The sequence below is a fragment of the Diadema setosum genome, chromosome 13 (genome assembly GCF_964275005.1).
Source record: "Diadema setosum chromosome 13, eeDiaSeto1, whole genome shotgun sequence".
In the NCBI taxonomy this organism is placed as follows: Eukaryota; Metazoa; Echinodermata; class Echinoidea; order Diadematoida; family Diadematidae; genus Diadema; species Diadema setosum.
Genome location: NC_092697.1, coordinates 2736523 through 2757717, shown reverse-complemented (window position 1 = coordinate 2757717; position 21195 = coordinate 2736523). Strand labels below are relative to the sequence as shown.

The 21195-nt window shown below is 37.3% G+C and overlaps 1 protein-coding gene across 1 annotated transcript; it reads right to left on the bottom strand.

The window, feature by feature from the left end:
• Window positions 1-5192: 5192 nt before the first annotated feature.
• LOC140237076 (adhesion G-protein coupled receptor G7-like) lies at window positions 5193-19830 on the bottom strand. The gene is made up of 12 exons (XM_072317016.1): window positions 19605-19830; window positions 18120-18233; window positions 17011-17132; window positions 16313-16459; window positions 14834-15019; window positions 14198-14338; window positions 13443-13709; window positions 12417-12596; window positions 11405-11514; window positions 10568-10845; window positions 8770-8836; window positions 5193-7565 (listed from the first exon to the last, which is right to left on the bottom strand). The coding sequence occupies exons 1-12, from the start codon at window positions 19828-19830 to the stop codon at window positions 7064-7066; spliced, it is 2340 nt and encodes a 779-aa protein (XP_072173117.1). The 3' UTR covers window positions 5193-7063.
• Between the last annotated feature and the right edge of the window lie 1365 nt (window positions 19831-21195).

Below are 21195 nucleotides of genomic sequence, written 5' to 3'. Positions count from 1 at the left end.
GAATGGCTTTTGGCCATGGATGAAGGTGAATATACTGGGGCGATATTCGTCGACCTACGGAAAGCGTTCGACACTGTCGACCACAATGTAATGTTAGACAAGTTGTCGAGAATTGGTATAAATGGAGGTACACTTGAGTGGTTTAAGAGTTATCTGACGGGCAGGAGGATAGTAACTAAGGTCAACAACGCGTTGTCTGATGAAATGTACTTAACTCATGGTGTGCCCCAGGGCTCTCTTCTTGGCCCTCTACTGTTTTGTGTTTTCATTAATGACCTGCCTCGCATTTTTCAGTCATGTCGTGTTCATCTTTATGCGGATGATACAGTCATTTACTACTCAAACAAAGATGCTAAAGTCTTGGAGTCCATTTTAAACAAAGAAATGCAAGTTTTTGATCAGTGGATGTCACAGAACAAACTCTTGGTGAATTATTCAAAGACCGTCAGTATGCTTTTTGGTACGAAATGTATGCTCTCAAGGTGTAATTCACTAGATGTAAAAATAAAAGACACCCAGATTCGAAATGTTGAAACGGTAAAATATCTTGGAATTCATATCGACGCTGAGTTGAAATGGAATATTCATGTAGATAAAATGTGCCAAAAAATCAGTAGATTGATTGGTTTTCTTGGAAGACTAAGACATGTTGTAAATGAATCAAATTTGAATTTGATATATAAATCTGTGATTCTTCCACATTTTGAATATGCAAACGTTATCTGGTATTCCGCTCCACAAGGTTCTCTGTCAGCCCTTCAAAAGCTACAGAATAGAGCGGGTCGTATGATTATGAGAGTAAATCCATATTCTTTTGTATCTACTCAACATATTCATGATATTTTGGGCTGGGAATCTCTTGAATACCGATATAAAAAGAATATGAGTATGATGATTTATAAGATATTGCAGAACTTTCTCCCCAATTACATGTCTGATAATATTTCTAGAAGACTTCTTAATTATTCACTCCATTCAAACCAGAATTTGAATCTTCCAAAGCCAAATTCGAATAACTGTAAAAGGACTTTCTTTTACAGGGGAGTATCAATGTACAATCAATTGCCCAATGAAATTCGTAACGCATCAACGTTAAGATCTTTTCAAATGTTATTATCTGATTATTTAGATAGAGTATTATAGTAAAAAAAAAAAAAGACTCAATAGAGTAACAAATGTAACAGCCATTTTTGTGTTTTTTTTAGGGGGAGGGGGGGGGTATATGAGTCTTGCCTTTTCTTTTGTAAGTTTGTTCTCCTCCTCTTTTCTTTTCCTTGCTCTGCTCTTCTCTACCTATCTCTGATTATTGCTGACTCTCACTGTACCAGTTCGGTAAATGATTTTCGTTATTTTTTTTTCTTATGTTTTGTATATACAGTGTTTATTATTCTTGTATTGTACTGTAAATTAGGGACCCTGTGGAAGAACAGACATATTTTGATAATATGACTGAACAGGCAATCCCCCGTTTCTTCTGTAAGCATATGCAATGTATATGCAACTTGTAATGTGTGTATTTTTTATATGAAGACGGAAATAAAAACAAACAACAACAACAAACAAACGTTGACACGTATGTCTACGTTGGAATCGAAAAGAGTGAGTGAATTAATGAATATGTTGCATTATTTGATTACTTTTTGTCAGCCCCTGTCCGACTGAAATCACGTTGTCTTGTTGTTGTATTGTTGGTTAGATTAGTCTTGAGCGCGCAGCGGCCCCCTTTAAACTATCGTGATGGGTTCCCGATCTTGCAAGTGCATTCACGATTTCGGACACGAGTCGACGTAAGCCTGACAATTAAGTATATGAATATAAAAACGATAAGTCCAATGTTTGGCCAGATTGAGTTAGATGGAAATGGAAATTATGGAATTGTGGAGGCTTAACGTTAGTTCTAGGCCGTGGCAGCGCAGCAGTGCGTGCAGCGCGTAGCGAACGACACCGCTGCACTGTGTAATGCAATAGGCCATATTCGCCGTTGTTGATTCCTCCGAGCGAGCTACACAGCGTAACTACGTTAGAACTGCGAGAGAAGGAGGTCCAAGACTATGAAGTACATCTAAAACGGCTTTGTTATCTAAACATTAGATCATCTTCAAAAACGGTCATAGTTTCTTAAAATAATTCCTAAACCGTACCTGATATGTTGTACTTCTGCTGCAATTTACGAAATTCCTCCGTTACTTGAAGCAGTCACTTTGTCAACTATATGAGGTTGAGCTGAACTGCATTGATTACAGACGTATTTGGCGCGCCATTTGCCCAATAATTCCGATAAACTTAGTTTATCGTCGATAAACTTAGTTTTTCGACCGATGAACTTAGTTTATCTCCGAAAAACTTTGTTTATCAGTCGATAAATTCAGTTTTTTGAGAGAAACTCTGCTTATCGACTGAAAAACTATGTTTATCGCGATAAACCTAGTTTTTCACTCAATAAACTGAGTTTTTCGCTTCATAAGCTGAGTTTTTCACTCCATAAACTAAGTTTATCGAAAAACTATAAGTTTAACGATAAACTCTGTTTATCGAGCGAAAAACTAAGTGTATCGATATTCATGGTTATTTCAGCTTTGGCGAAAGCCGTTTGGTTATTTCAGCTTTGGCAGATAGATATATTTTCTATGTTTTCACGTATCACTGTATACAAGGAGGTGATGGTACTATCGGGTGGTATTATCTTTCGGTGAATGTTATGCACAGAGTCTACAGTGTATTTTTGTCTTTCACTTGTCTCTGGATAGAATGGGCACAATTGTCTTTTTATTCTATTAAATAATAATTTGAAGTTTTTAATACAAGTAGTTTGTGATATCGTAGTCTACATTGATAATTATAAAAGAATCATTGAATAAAATCCAGTAGTATTTGACGAAACGTGTTCTGTCATAGTTTTTATCAAAGTACTTCTAAGGAATAATAAAGACGTGTTGCAACTGCGATTTGAATTTTTTTTTTTTTTATTTTGCATGTAGGGGCCTATCTTAACTTCATGCAGTGGAGTGTATTGATGGTAGAATATGGATTATAAAAATATCAGAGACATTAATTCTTAGACATACATTTATTACATTCGGACCGTCAAACATACAACGGTCAGCTACTGAAATGTAAGTACATGTACAAAATTTCAGCACACTCATTCTGTTTGCAATTCTTGTATGAATAACCCCGTGTTAAAAAAAAAGAGGCTCCGCGTTTGAACTAAAAACAGGTGCATGAATTAATGTACATTTCAGGGTGTTTTAATACATACACAGTGCATTTGAGAGTACTAACACTATGATTCATGATTTTATCTCCGCGCTGTCTACATGATGAATCAAATGATGTTACTGAACTTCCCATATATTGTATATATATACACTATATTTATAAATGTACTGCATATATATATATCTATCTATATATATATATATATATATATATATATATATATATATATATGTATATGTAACCGTGCATCTCAAAACGAACAAAAAGTCGCAACCCTTAATTTTACACGAGGACTCAAAAAAGGTGGAATGGGTCAACCAAGTCAATCTTGAGTTTTTCATATTTTCTGAAAGACCTATCCTTCTTCTACATTATTCTTAAGTTTGGGGTCATAACACGAATGGGAAAGTGTGTTTTGAGCAATTTTTCTTCACTTTCAAGTCTAATAACTTTAAAAAGGATAATGCAACTGCTTCGAAAGTTGGTATCGATGGACAGAATGTGTTAATAGATCATGCTTAATTTCAGCTTAATCTGATAATCCCTTCATTGCTGTTGTTCCAGTTGTTTACATCCTGTGTTTTGTCCCTCTCATTACACAGCTAGCACGGCTTGGTAAAGATTAAGCGCATAAAAAGACCCTGTACTTCAGAGCCTCTTTTTTCAGTTCACACTTTTCCAGAGTGTGTCCTTTCTTTCCAGTATTCAGATAGGTTAGGGAAGTCCTTTTGAATTGAGTTATACATCATTTTAAAGCTTAGAGTCTGCTCTTTCAGAATCTGGCCTGAACTAAAAATCCATGTCTGACGACTTTTTGTTGGTTTTGTGATGCAGGGTCACATATGTATTTATTACTGTATATTACATGTACATTATGTTATATTGTATTATATTTCTACATGTACTAGATTTTATTATATAATCATGCATTAATGATTGCACATGCACGCATTCAAAACAAACATAGTTCGTCTTATGATTTTTTTTTCTTTTTGATGCACTTATCCTTGACGAGCAATTTGGCGTAGGCAACTTCAAGAGAGGGACTAGCAGTCGTAAACGTAATTACACAGTGTATGGATATCAGAACACTTTTTTTAAAACATAACCTAATTCACATTAGATACAAAAACAAAACAGGACAATGCTGTTTTCATTTTCATACAATGCCATTCAATTTTCCATGTAGGAAAGTTTTGTTTTATTTTATTTTTGTGACTCCGCTTTCCAAGAGAGAATAGGACACTAACTTTGATGCCAAAGAATCTTCCAATCCTGATACAGTATGGTATGACCCTATAACGTGTTATTTTCTCAATTCGCTGGCATTTTCAATCTGTCATTATGTCGCACCGTGTTATTGGTATACAGTGATGAGTCTGGGAAAGACGGTGGTTTCATGAGCAGAAGAAATGTCATTTGTACCAACAAGCATGTTGCTTTTTAAATTCATTTTGGTAAGCATCTGTTATGTAACGATTATTCATGTAATTTCTGAACCACTCAAAGGCCTTGCCAAGTGTGCCATAACAATTCAATCTGCAAAGAAGAATTGGTCAATCGTGTCGAAACCCTTGGAAAAAGCCTTGGAGAAATTCATCAGAAAGAAGCTCACTTCTAACGATGGCAGTTTGTATTCCACGCACCGTTTGTGGACTAATTCACACGCAGTTATTTACACACACGCACACACTACACACATACATGCACACACAAGCACACACACAGGTATTCCATTTCGGCACGTTGGATATTATTGAATATAATAAATCAGCCCAATGATCTGTGGAAGCTCAAAAGTTTTATTTGAAAATCATATCAAAATGAAGTATGACACGAACAGTTGTGTTATGCCGACACCACTGAAACCAGGGACAAATAATGTGATAGGAACAAGACAGTTTAGCTAGATTGTATACGATAGTTGTTGCTGTGTCCGTTTGGTCCCCATTCCCCCCCCCCCCCCCCCCATTTGTTGTTGATTGCTTGTTATTCGGAACAATGGACAATGGAGGTTATACAGTACAGAACATGTTGCTCATACTGTGGTGAGTGGTGATACCTTGTGCTAATCACGTTATATAGGTTCACCTATACTGCATTGTACTAGCTTGTAGATCACTGGGTATACAGTCATTGCATACACACCACTTACACTAACCAACTTATCAAAGCACATTAGACGGCAGCCTTCGAAAGATACTTAAATAATTATTAAACCAAATTTACTATTCTTACTAAATTACTAAATTTACTGTGTATGTACATTGTATTTCTTTGTTAGTTCCATCAAGCGCGGGAAAGAAACTCTGCAACAACTCGTGATATCGGAGTAACGGAGCAAAAAGAAAAACGCAGCGATACTAATGTTTACCAATCTACTACCGTCGGATATCCATCTTTATGAGATCTCTTACCAACATCGCAATAACCTGATCTCCGAGTAATGATATCTGGGTTCATACGAGCGTGTGGGTAAGGCAAGGAGGTTAGGAGAAGAAACAAGAGTCTCTCCTTTGTACACATGCTCCGTGCCATTGAGAAGTTATGCGCTCTAACGCAGGTGTAATAATAAATTGCTTTGACAAAAAAAACCCCCAAAACACAACAACAACAAACACACACACATTTCTCAGTGTTAAAATATGCACCGTTCCTTATTCACAACAAACCAAACGAGCTGCAGTACGTTTGCTGTCCCTTTTAGCGTTTTTGGCAGCAATTAATTGTAGTTCTTTGTTACTGTAAAATTCTCAAACATGCATTTAGCCAATTACATATTCCAAAAGATTTCACATTCAGGTACATGTACTTAACTTGGCAAACAAAATTATGCGCAATATTATGTGTGCATAATTTTAACTTTTTCTATATCTATTTTTTTTTTCAGTGGTATAGGTGAAAGTAACAAAAGGATTTGACGAAAAACGTAAAGGATTTATTCCGATTATATTACCAGATAGTTCAGGATTTTAACAATCCCTCTGAAGTACAGCACAAAATTTCTACAATCGAGAACCTCTTATTTGGCCTTCATGTCAAATATCTATGGAAGAGAAGCTTGAATGCCAAGCATTTAATTGCCATACTATAGAAGCTACGCATAAATTTGCACAAATAATTTTGGGAAGAGATTCCACTCCTCTCACCTCCCTGGGTAGGGGGATACAATATAAAGTGCGTCTCCGAATATTTTAGAATGCTTTTAGCTTTCTGAACTACTGTTTTGTAAACTATCCGTTTCATGTTTGCTACTATTTCTCACAACTTAGTCATCTAATTTAAAGACAGTTAAGTAGTTCACAAAATTTATTTTTCGCCTAAGTAATGTAAAGTTATGATTTCTGTGTTAGGCAATATTTAATCACAAAATCATTATGATTACATACTTGTATCTCTTTCTCTCTAGTTATCTATCACATATACACACACGCATGCACAAACACACACTCATATATGCATTTCACATAATACTATACCATCGGAGAACAGCCCTGTGTACCAATAAAGAAGTAGGGCCTATTTATTTTTATACATTCTGCTTTGAATTAAAAAATAACTATTTTATGATGAACCCAAAAGAAAAGAAAAAAAAAATGGTCCTATTAACATGTGAGTCCCATCTTTTATAAGACTACTTTGTTTTGCTTCGTTTTTGGATACCTCATCCATTTAAAACCAATTTTCATCAAATAAACGTTTAATCCCTCTTAGAATAGTGTATATAACTCATATTTCATAATAGTGGTTTCCAATTATCTCGCAAAAAGTGAGAACCTAAATCCCCATCTCAACCAAAACCATACTATCCCTCTATTAAGTACTTTTTCCCAAAGCTGTGTTTTCAACTACTAAAGTTCTGAGAGTCTGCACGAGTGTCAGTTGCTGGTGACATGGAGGAGGTTGAAGCAGGGGTTGGGTTAGATCTGCGTCGCATCTCGGAGCTACTTCCATCATCCGTGGCGCCCCCGCGGGTCGCGCAAGCCAACCCCCACTGTTTGCGCACGATCGGCTTGCGCACGCAGTAGAGTAGGAAGATGAAAAGGCCCTGGAAAGAGTTGAACACGATGAACAGGGTTTGGATGACGTCAACGAAGACATCGAGCAGGAGGAGGTATCCGATGATCCAAGTGAGACCGAGCAGCACCAAAATGGTGATTGCGTTCTGAACGCGTTCGATGGTCTCGCGACGCTCAGCCTGCTTGTCTTTCCTGACCTTTCCGCTCACATTGGCGGAGAGCGCCAACTGGCGGATGACCAGGATGAAGATGATGACGTTGATTAGCAAGATGACCGCCACTGGGATGAGAAGTCCGCCGACTTGCGACCACAGGTCTGGAAAGCACCTTTTGTATAGAAAGACAGGAAAAAATGAGAGACGGTATGTTAGATTTTGGCTGGTTCGGCACAGGACCACTGTTGTTCAGTTAACTGCGCAGTCGACACCTGCTCGATGCTGTGGTGTAGGGCCCAGAGCTGCTGGGGCTCAGGTATAGGACCTACGTATTACAACTGAAAAACTAACAATGGTGTTAAAATGTATAGCAACACGAGATCGACAACAGTTAAAGATTAAATCAGAGAAACAAGAAATTGACGTGCCAACAGATCCAACCTGCAGGTGTACTGTCTACACAAGAAACAGAGAAAAAAAATCCTGTATTTATGTCCATTTAATGTGCCATATTTTGCCATTTTTATGTTCCGCACTCACGGACGCTTCGGTGGACAGTAATGGTTAATATTGTACCTTCGCCGCCAATTCCAGGGCTGTTCTAGCGAGTTAACAAAAACTGAATCATGCGAGATTCAAGGCGCCTTTGAGTGTTTTAATGTCTGAAAATGTTTATTACTTAAAAACAGGAGACACTTGATCAAAGAATTGCAGTAAAGTGTGTACGATGAATGCTAAAGGTCCCTAGCGCTTTTCAGGTGTAGGAACAATAGTAGATCATACAGCGTGTACCGTACTACCCAAAATTTAACGGATGAGAAAGTAGGGAAAGTGAGCTCTTGTTCTGAAAGATTAAGACGGAGGTAGAAACGAAAACATCCTATTGAGACTTTAGCATACAGTCCAATGCCTTCAGCTTAGAAATGCTTCGCTTCCAAAATAGAATACAATCAAATAAAGTGCAATCGACTCTATTCTCAAGTTAGCTCAAAGAAAACCTCCAGAAAAGAGTATGATATCTGACAAACAGGGACAGTTACAGGTCAATCGAATGACACAAAAGAAAATGATCATAGAATATTGTAAAGCTTTCGATTTTGCTTGATCGTTTTTATACTTTGTGTTTTTGTCTTCGCTTTTTTTTGGGGGGGGGGGAGGGGGGGGGGGAGGGGGAGGAGTGAAAACTGAGAACTGAGAAAGGAGATACTCTAGTGAATTATCTGATTATGTTTGAGAGTGTAAAGAAGCTGTTACTGCTCTGCTAACTCGACCTTGCTATTTCGAACAATTGACTTTGACACAAAGAGGAGTACGTGTCACTTCAAGTAACCCACATTTTATTGCTGATAAATACACGACTGTCCAAGCATACTTACAGGTTGTCCCTCACGTAGTCGTTGCGTGCTATACCGCCGGTTACGCCGACTACCACGGCTGGGATCCCTGTAACATCAAAATGGTCAGAAAATAGTGTTCGGCTGAATACAATGTACTATCAACATTTGAATAATATGCCCGATACCACACCAGATACAAGAGTGCAAAACAAGACACCCTATTGCATCATTATTCTGCAAGCGTTGTCCGCAGTGATTGAAAAAAAAAACAATGTCATGTAAGGAAATATATAAATGTGTTTCGCTCAATTATCGTGACATAAAACATCAATATTTTGGAAATAGGCCTATAATACATGTATGACTATAATGGTGGTGGTGGTGATGGTGTGTGATGGGGGGGGGGGGGGGGAGGGGAAGGGCTCCCTGACTCCACATTGATCTCACGAATGGTTGGCTCTCTGTGCCTTAATGATAGATCTTATCCATTCATCATTACATAGTGTAGGACTACTGCCATGTTGTTTGTGATATATCTTAAAATATCGCAAAATAGTAAAATTGACAGTCAATGGCAGACAGTTATGACTAGAATTGCTGTTATTGTGAACATTATATGGCATATCCATCACAATTTTTCAATTCATATAACTATAATGCTTAATCGTCTTACGTATACTTTTGCTCAGAGAATCAATTTTTTAAAATTCTTTTCTTTGTACTGATCGAAAAACATCAAATCTTGTATATCAATAAAAGGATCCACCACATATTTTATGGAAATTGTATTGATTTTATGGAAAATTAGGAAGGAAAAAAAAACTCAAACGAATGCTTGGTACGCACGATTCGACAGACATAATGTGCAATTACTCCTTTCAGTCAAGTACCTGAACTTTAATGTTGGACATAATGTTTATGATAACGAAAGATGAGATCGAAAGATGTCGTTGCATGTCGGCGGAAGGAAATTCGGAAGGAAGGCAATTCAGTTACCGACAACATGAATAAAAGCGTAAGAAAATGCGACGATTAGAGCAAAATGTGAAAACTTGGACGATATCTTAATCTGCAATAGAGTGCACTCCCTTTTATAGCGACCACAGTTATAACGAAGTTCTCGTTTAAAGGGGAAGGCTAGTAACTGATCAGTGGGAATCAGTGGAAATGCTGGGAGGTGATTGTTCCAATCCTTATGGGATTCATTCAAGAGTTCATTGTATATCTATTGTCGTGTGAAAATGATTTGCTTCAGAACGGTCTCATATTCAAGTAATGTGCAGATTAATGCTCCGTCATTGACCAGGGACGCTAACCTGGAAGCATTAAACTGCACATTACTTGAATATGAGACCATTCTGAAGCAAATCATTTTCACACAACAATAGATATACAATGAACTCTTGAATGAATCACATAAGGATTGAAACAATCATCTCCCAGCATTTCCACTGATTCCCACTGATCAGTTACTAGCCTTCCCCTTTAAATACAACGAGGTAAAAAAAACCAAGTAAAAATGTCAGCTATATAGGCCTATATAATATATAAATATATAAAGGCCTTTTTATGTACTTTATTGTTCGACCAAATGAAATTTCGATACACCGAAAGAGAAAAGCCAGCCCCCGAGGACTTCGTTATAATGGGAGTGCGCTGTACTGTGGTCAAGTGGTTATCGTAAGTAGGCCTACAACGAGGCCCATTTCATAAAGCAATTATTATAAATGACCAGAAATAAATCCTAATCACACTGGCGTTTAGACAATTGCCAGTACACTCTGAATATAATGTGACGTTAACACATTAGAGGATAATGATGTTACTTCTAATTTACCCCATGCGACGATAGACGCTTTCAGCAAATAGTACGGCACGTAGGTGTTAAAAACACGGACAACTATGAGGTAGGTGTTGTAGCCCTCTACGCCCATCCACGCAATGGATGACAACATAAAGAATTGAACCAGTGCAGCCAGGACGCTACACGGGATGGGATTTGCCTCGCTCAGTCCCGAGTCCAGTGAGATCATGACGACGTACGTGACGTAGAAGCCGAGCAAAGTGGCGCAGAGACATATGAATATACGATGGGACTGCCTGTTGCGAAGTTTTCTGCACAGTATAGGAAAATTGAACCATATTTGACCGTAGTTGTAACTGACATCATGGACATAGGTGGCAATTGAAAAGATTGGTCGACAGTTTGAGCACAGCCAGGCATAATTACCAAAGCTTAGACAGAGTGATCGAAAATGCCTCGTTCTTTATACTCGGTGCCTTTGAATAACAAGTTGGCCTTTATTTAGGGTCCATGGTATTTCTTTAAATTATATTTTTTTTACTTAGATTCAAATTAAACTATCGAATTGAATTGAAATTTTCATAGATTAACCTCCCGGATCCATGTTCTATGTCAGTACTATTTTATTATCCATCCAAGCTGGATACATGGATTATGCATTATTCTATTTCGTTTTATCTGATATATTTTTTCATTGAGAAACATGAAAATTAATTGAAATGAAATTAATAAGTGTGTCAGAATATCATGTCGGTTGAAGTATCGTAGATGAATTATAACGGATAAAAGTGTCAGTTTCACATTATGTCACACGATCCTCTAACATTTTGCATTCTTTTTCTTTGAATTACTATTTTGTTTTTGTCTTACTTGTTCCAGAGGTACGTGGCCAAGGTTAGCACCAGACCTACAATGGACACAGCACAGCCAATGTAGCTGAGTATGCCAAATGCCCTCGGACTTTCCCGTTGTCGGATGTCCTGTAAGACAGTAAAAATAACGTTGGCAAAGAGTCAGATCATTTCGCATTTAGCTCTTTATATGATAAACATACTTGCAAAATAAAACAATTTTTTGAATTTTCCTTTCACTTACTTTGAGTGTTAGATAACGACTTCATGCCGCGCCCGATGATGAAGTGCTTTAATCACGACGTTTTGATTATGTCGTAAAACTATCGTTAAAGAGTATTCTATATAAAACGCAGGTCATTCCACTCATTTAGAGAAAGTGCTACACTGAGTAAATAAAGTATTGATTGGTGTCTTCAATATATACGAATCATCTACTATCATCTAAATCAAAGGGACATTATGACCCTTTGTGTGTGTGTGTGTGTGTGTGTTCGTAGGTGACCATGGAACTACTTAGCTCCATGGCATGACGATGGATATTGTGAGAGCATTGATACTGCTGGAAAGAACAAGGTGTCCTACAGTGTGAGAAACACAGCGTGAACACAATGTGAACACAGTGAAAACACAGTGTGAAATTTCTACAGTGTGAGCACATTGTGAATCATAAATTCACAGTGTGACACAGAACATTATCATGTGAACACATTGTGAAAACAAACCACAGTGTGAAATCATCTCCACACTGTTAAATTCGAGCGTTTTCACGTAGTCTACTATGTGACCACATACACTGTAAACACACTGTGGGACACTGTGTTCTTTCCAGTATAGGGTGTTCAAGAACCTCTTGTCCTTTATCATTATTCATTTTATCAACAGGACGCTACTAGATCTACTTCCTTCATAAAACTCATCCCCGACTAGGAAAGCAGAAGAGTCAATTATATACCACAAACTATCTGAACTGACTCGACAACTTATCACCATAACAATTAGGTGTCTCTGTGTAACTCCTGTATTCTCACCATGAGGATTGCGAAATTCGTGAGATGATTGCAGGAACACGCATAGTACTCCTCTCCGTTCGTTGCTGGTGCAGAAGGGAGGTTGAATTCTTCAGTCACATTGACTAGGATGCATCCATCCGTCGACCAATCAGAGGTGAGAAAATCCCATGAGACGCATGTTTGGTTGGTTTTTCCGCCCTACAAATTTCCGCGACGTGTTTATGAAAATACGTGTGTTTATTAGTGATTATCTTTTTTTAAATTCTTTATTCGACCTTCGTCCAATACCACAAAACTCACATGCACAAAATAAAAAAAAAAAAACATTATACAAAGACAAAATGCATCATACACAAACATTGTACAGAATGATGTCAATCTTACATTATGACTTTTTTTTGACCGAAGAAACGAAATCCGTTTTTCCTTTTTTAACACACATTATATTCTCGCAAAATGCCCGCAACGGTGATACGATAGTTTGCTCATGGTAATTGGGCATATTCCAAAACTTCTTTCTCAGAAAAAAAAGTTTTCCTTTTATTTTCCTTCTCTGAAAACCGCCCGATTAAAAACTAAAACATCATCAGAAAATAGAGTCAGAATCTAGATTCAGTTTAAGAAATGAAAATAAAAAATAATAGATTATTTTTATTTTTGTGAATCTGTTACCTTTCTTTGTTTTTCATATAACAAACAATATACAAATTAATTCATGACAAGATTACATAAATTTCATCATGACAACATAAACTCCACATTGTAAGCAGAGCATGCAAGAGAGGGAGGTGGGGATGCCAGAGGAAAGATACCATTGCATATCAGAGCACTGAAAAAATGAAACAATATGATAAGCTTGATGGAAACATTTGCTCTCAGAGATAAATATTTTACTTAATCAAAGTCTTTGTCATGACGTCATCCGATAAAATGATCAAAAAAAGTTTACAGCGATGGGTTTCGAACATTCATGTCAAAAAAAAAAAACACGATTACTCGATTCTGAATGAATCTCTTTTGGAAATAAATATAAACCGTATGTACCTTCAAAGCGATGAAAGTCAAAGTGATTGGTTCAGCCAGGTTTTCGAGTTTTGATTCCCCGATGCTCAGCGAAATCACGGGCGTGTTTGCACTGCGGTCCACCAACATGCTCTGTCGGTTAAACCTGAGAACCGATTGGGAGATGAACAGACTTGGTGTGGAATACAAACTCATGATTACCCGCATGTTCTCACTGCTGGAGTTTGTTTGGTTAGTACCAGCTGGAACAGGTGTCACGGTGCCCACAATATCAGGCGGAATGACGCTCTGTCACGGGGAAAATAGGAAGGAAAAATAAACACTTTTAAAGTTAGGCGAAATAATTAAGAGCATCATCAAAAAATATATTATTCCAGTTATTCAACTTTGTACTTCCTTACCTGTACTATACTCAATAATTTTGTGCAATTGAATTTGTGTTTCGCGTATGCATTGAAAAAAATACACATAAATAAATAATCATCAATCAATCAATCAGTTAATCAATCATATTACACGGTATTCGAATTCTATAAAGAACCGAATGATACTACCACGTAATCTTCATGAAAGATGCTACGACAGCAACTCTTGCTATACATACAGAATAGCAACTTTTGTAACGACAGCCAATCAGAAAACAGCATTCTTGTCATTACCTGACACTTTCAGGAGTTGCTATCACAACAACGTTTTATGAAATTGGGCCCTGATTAGGGCCTTATATCTTTCATGGCGTGTAGGAGCTGCATCAGTAGGCCTATTATGCCACGAACCTGGGCAATAACGTCTTCCGAGCCAGAAATTCCACCGGTGGTGTTAAATCTGATTTCCGATTGGCTCAAATCAGACACGTCCTCTCCCTGAACTGTCAAGACCACGCCTCCTTGCAGTCTGTCTGGTGGAACAGACGTCACCTACAGAACAACATTCAATGACAAAGTGGTGTCAAGTGGTGTCAACTGTATACGATGACAATACAGCCTTACTGAACTATGCAGATTGGTAATGGAAGAACAAGTCACCAAATATAATGATTTACAATTTTTAAAGTTCCCGTAGGATATTACAATATAGGCCTATCTAAAATCCTCAATCATCTCATCGCACTTCATTACACATTGGAAATAAAAGTACCTGAATACAGATTATCTTACATCCATTATGAACTATGATCAGAAATAACATGAAATGTAAATGCATGAGTCAAGTAAGATTCTCTCTTTTCCTCATATAAATTAAGTTATTTGTATTTGTTAAAATGAGAATGCATTCTGCACGTACGTGCGTATCATTGCACAGTATACATAATATTGGTAAGTTGGCGTGTCCATCTGTCTGAGCGTTTGTGTAAATAAAAACGTTGAAGGAGATTTTACGTTTCTGACGCTCATGATGAATGCTGATTGTACCTGAACCACAACATTTTCCTCGGCAACGTCCAATGCTGCTCCGTCTTCAACGTCCGTGTTCATCAGCTGCTGCTCGAAGGCGATGACGATGTCGGAGATGGCATTGCTTTCTTCCTCTGCTCTCTCGAGTTGAGAGTTTTCCACCGCTGCCACATTGCTGACGATTGTCACAAAGTTTTCAGTCACCTGAACAGAGATTCAAGAATAAGATTTTGCATTTTATATTCTATTGTTTGTGCTACCTCTCCTCGTGGTATAGTAGTGAACGTGTTGAATTGCTTTATCACAAAGCAGTTTGTAGAATCTCAACTGTGTTAATTTGCTCCCTACATGTATTATCGAATACACTAAGTATCTACCCTAACAACAATGTATACATCAATGCAGCATCACAAACCGCCAACACGCAAAATTAAGCGTTACACTGAGATAACTGTTCCGTCGAACATTGTTATCTGAAATACATCCTTAAACCGATTCTCGCCAGAACTTTCGCGGATGTACTGTGAGAATTTAGTACAGCTACATAGCATTTATTCTTCAACGTATACAATCTATACATACTTCAACAGTATTATTACGAAAGCTAATCCTGAAACATATCCAACAAGATAAAGGACAAGTTCACCTTCATAGATATGTGGGTTGAGTGAATGCAGCAATATTAGTAGAACACATTAGTGAGAGTTTGAGGAAAATCGGACAATCCGTTCAAAAGTTATGAATTTTTGAAGTTTCTGCTCAGTCACGGCTGGATGAAAAGACTAATAAGCTTGTGATGTTACATGATTACAACGATATAAAGAAAGAATAAAGAAAATTCAACATATTTTCATTTTTCTCGCACAACAAAAGGACAATCGACTTTTCTCTTTCAGAAGGCAGGGGGAATGATATTACCCTTAGCATACGTCAGCAGCAAGTCGAAAAAATGTGCACTTTATTAAAAAAGTAAGGTTTTGTGAAATTCTCTTTTTATTTTCCTTATATAGTTGTACGCATATATATGACATTATACACTGTAGTAGTCTTCTCATCCAGCAGTGACTGCATGTCTACTTAAAATATTCATAATTTTTGAACGGATTGTCCAATTTTCCTCAAACTTTCACTGATGTGTTCTACTAATATTGCTGCATTCTCTCAATCCCAATGTAAATGAAGGTGGACTTGTCCTTTAACTGGTGGAAACAAAATCATCTGCGAAGTATATGAATAGGTGTAGCTTACGTCCTAATTCAGTTGAATACCTGAATATAAGAAAGACCCAAGTCCATTGGAGAAAATTTCGAAAAAACTAAGAAACAGCAAATAACTTCAACAACTTCATGGATGTAATTGGGAATGTTATGTATACATGAAAGGTAAAACAGTCATTGGGATTACTATCTGTATTAGAATTACTTCGCAAGGGTTCTTCAAAATTAATAGCCAAATTTGGTCTTGGGCCGTTCTTATATTCAAGTATTTAATTCCTACCTTTGGATTTCCGATGTTCAAGTTGGCAATGACGGTTGTGATATTTGCGATCGTGTTGATGTCTCTAGCCGTTATCAAGGGTGTATCTTTAGTCACATTGGCCACGATACTGCTGGCTTCATCTGCAGTCTCTTCAGAAATGTCACCCTGTTCAATGAAAAGAGCATTTGAGCTTTCTAATCACCACATAGTTTGCCGAGTGCTTTGAAGTTTTCGTCCCCATATAAAAGAGCAACTAATTTCTAGTGTATTGTATGTGAAAGGCGGTCCTATACGAGCTCGCGTATGTACCTCCTGGGAATATGGGGCATCCGAAGAGCTCAACACAAGCGAGTCTTACGGGACACGAGAAAGACATGAAAAAAAGGTCAATGAGTCACACAGCCCACAAGTTATACAATCCACGAGCTAGACACCAAAGTAAAACATGCCCACTAGCTAGACACTATATAAGTAAAAAAAAAAAAAAAATGGCCATAAGCTCATTGCAACGCTACATATAGGCCTACAATAAGCCCCGAGACGAAAATGATGTCGAGCTCGCTGGCCTTATTTGTCTAGTGTCGAGCTCATGGGCCTTATTGACCCATCAGTGCCTAGCTGGACCGTACAGTAGCTTGTGGGCCTGATACTAGTTAACATCGAGTTCATGGGCCTTGTTCACTTGGTGTCTTGCTTGATATCAGCACGTTACCCACCTGGACATCTGCGAGGACTCTCGAAATAGGTCGTGTGATTTCCCCACAGTTTTCCGACGGCTCCCACTGGGCTTGGGATATTCTGTCTCCTGAACACATGGCCGTGGCAATGCGTTGACCAGCTGAAAATATGTGATATTTCTATGTGAGTATGAGCATGAAATTATATGACGTCTCAAATGAAATAGGGAGGTTTAAAGTAGGTATGAACATCAAACATCAAAAACGCATATTCCTTTGCGAAAAAGGCAGTTCTTGCATCGATGCAATTGTGTCGGAGTGTAATGAGGGCCAGCCGGGTGCACGTCACGAGTCCGACACCCACGATCGAGTGATACAGCCCACTATCATACAACCCATGAGTACTGTCTGCGAGGTCGACACTAAGGTACATATTATACACACTAAGTAATGGGCTCGACATCAAATAAAACAGGGCCACGAGCTATATTGTCCACCAGCCCAACAATAGATCCATGAGTACGACACTAGGCAAACAAGGCCCACGGGTCTGGCACTATAGGCAAAAAAGACCCACACGACCAACATTTTTTACGGGGTTCAATGTATTTATACGCAGTGTTGGTATCGTTGGCCTTTTTTGCCAAGTGTCGGTCTTGTTGGTCGTTTTGAGTAGTGTCAAGCTCATGGGCTGTATGTTTCATGGATCCTTTTTTCAATACTCGTGGGCCGTTAGATTTGGGGCTGTGTGACTCGTAGAGTGTATGACTCGTGGGGGTTGGGCTCGTGGGATGACCTCGGGCCAGCTTTGTAGTAAAGGCCCCTTCTGCTCAGTTGTTAAAAAGAGCTCTCTCTGTGTGATACAGAAAGGAAATTCATTCCGATGAGAGAAACCCACTAAAAAATCGCTACTTAAACCATATTATAAAAGGCGCATATCACACAAACACACAAACACACACACACACACACGCACACACACACACACACACACACACACACACACAAATAAATTAATGTCTCTATGCATATTGAAGGGAGGAAAATAGAAAACAAATGAAAATAGACTTGAGAAAGAGAGTGAAAAGTAAACAAAGGAAAATTAAAATCCAAGTTAAGAAACACGTTTTTAAAAGTCTGATAAGTACCATTAGATGTGTAGTATGGACAGATGTTAGTGGACGACATCATGGATCCTAGTTCTCCTTGTCCAAAAGACACTACGCCATATTCGGTCGACCACTTTGATGGGTAACAGATCACTGAGAAAAAAAAATCGTTATCTTTAACTTTTAAAGGACATTATACCTTGATAGCACGATTGCAGCTTTTTATTTAGCTTCCCTTTTGCCCTTTTGTACATTGTGATGTTAAACGTTTGATGGAAATGTAAGGTTTACATTTTCCTGTAATTAATCTGTCATATTATATTCATATTATGGGCCCTAATGTCGTCAGTGTCCATATCAAAGATATTTAAAAGGAAAGGCTGTATTGTCCTTGTTTTCCAATATGTTTGATAGAACATTATGTTAGATATGTGCAAAAAGTGAAACTTGGAAGATTATAAAGCACAGCATTCCGATCAATGGAAGCACACAAGACACATGTGATTCGGGAGTCGCTTTACAGGGTGGCCCAAATAAAACTATACACTTTTAAACTTGCCACTAATTATATCAATGACAAACCCCCCCCCCCCCCCAAAACAAAAAAAAAAACCAAAAAACCAAACAAAAAAAAACAAACAAAAAAAAACAACTGTGAGATGATTTTCATTGTCGTTGATCCATCTCTAGCATTTTCGCTCCACTCCGAAACATTCATTCCATATTTCCTAGACCAAAACTACCATTTTGTTTTGGAGGCACTCGCAGGCACAGGTCTATCCTATCCCACCAGCCAAATAGTGATTTTACAAACGTGGGCAGTGCTCACCCAAACATGAAATGGTTCCAGACTTATTCTTTCCATATGACCGTAAAGACTTCCACCTAATATATTATACAGATTTCCCAAGAATTCAGACCGTTTTTTTTTTTATGGGTGGGGGGGGGGGGTGTTTTAAAATTGTATCATTTTTGGGACACCTTGTATTTCGACCCAAATCTACTTTGTCGGATTATTATTCTGTGGCAATACTATTTTACCTGCAGAGAAAAAATTGAAAAATGTGCCTATAGGGAGATACTTGAATCAAATTGCAGTAAAGTTTAGAAGATCCACGATTCCTGATACGGTTCTCCAGTGGATTCTATTTTCTACTCTTTTATTTTCAAGAAACATTTGGGGTTTTTTACGAATTATGAGCATCTTTTCAACATGACATAACTGCCCTGCCCTTCGAAAATTGGGTTTTCTTCGCAAACTGTCTTGGTACTATTTTGTGGTGTTTTTTTTTGTGTGTGTGTGATATCGAACGAGTAAAAGTTGTTATTACTTTTATTTTCACGCTGGTATTTCAAGGCACCTCATACATAAATATACAACATATGTGGCAGGCATAATATGTACAATCAGTTCTTTGGCACCGTTTCTGGTGAAATGTAATCTTATCATTGATCATCTTATCATTGAATGGTTTATTGGTTTCAGATACATCCTAAATGACTAAGTCGTCGGTGCATACTAACATGGACTTGATACCGTCACTTGTGAGATATTGAGAAGACCGTCGGAAGATTGAGCGATGACGGTGAGAGCGTCGCTTACTTGCTGCTGAAGTTCTGTGGCGGAACGCCCATCACTGCTTACGTAAATGACAACGTCGGCTACGACACTTTCTGGTCGGAGACTGGACACGACCACGAAGGGTAACATATATTTGAACTCATCGGCGAGATCAAGTTTGGTTTCCATCTTATAGCATGATTCAAGAGAGGAGAAAATATAAGGGAATATACTTTATACAGTGCATTCCCCGTTATAATGAACACGGTTCTAACAAAATTCCGGTTATAAAGAAATAAAATTTCAGGTCCCAACATTATACGCTCTATGTTTATTATTATAATAATAATGATAATTATTATCGTTATACTGATTATTATTATTGTTATTATTGTAATTATTATTATGATAATTATTATTATTATTATTATTATTGTAATTATAATTATGATAATTATTATTATTATTATTATCACTATTATTATTATTATTATTATTATTATCATCATCATTATTATTTTGTTTGGTTATAACGAAATTTTGTGCAACGAAAGAAAACTGCCGGTCCCGAGGACTTCGTTATAACAGCAGTCCACTGTAATTGCAATTAGAACAAGCCGTTAAAGGCATAATTTACCATTTGCAGATGAAAGCATTAGTGCTATAAAATAGTTCTAAAATGTGAGTTAGGGATAGAAACAACCACTGTCAAAATTTGAATCCTTATAATCGATGTTAAGTGTTGTTAAATACACAAAATGTGAACAATAGTTATAATAAAAAAATTTCCAGACTAAACCGTATACAGTTACGGTTTATTGAGAAAAACCCTGATATCTCCTTATATTTTAGGTTTTATTGCAAATATTTCATATGGTAGGATGTTTTATGATACAACAGACCTACACATAATGCATCAAATATGATATCTTGAAAATTTTTGAAATCACTGCTCCCAAAGGTAAACTGGACCTTTAACCTGGTAAATGATACCTAGAATTCTATAAATTCAACGAAAGTATAATTTGGCGTTAATTGATAGTTTCATCTTTATGATCTCCTTTATAATAGATACCACATTGTGGACTAGTTGGTCGGTTGTTTTGAATCTTATTTTAGCCCTACCCGACCGTTAGGCGATCTGCCCACGAAATTGGCCTACGCATCATTATGATGATAGTCGGATGACTATCATCAATTATGTCAGATTAGATAAGTACACCTGTAGTGACATGATCAGTTTAATTGAAGGGTGAATTATAGTCTACTCTCCATTCCCAATCTTAGGTATCTTTATGGATGTGTAATAAACGGTTAAATGGATTAAGTGTCAGTTTTAAGTACATTTTTATTATTTTATACATATATATAGATATATAATATATATACAGTGTGTGTATATATATATATATATATATATATATATATATATATATATACAGTGTATATATATTCATCTCTCCCTTAAATAAAATATATGGTAATTCATAACACATGTGCTGCAATTACGTCACAGATGTATATGATTGTAATGATGCATGTCCTTGTTAAAAT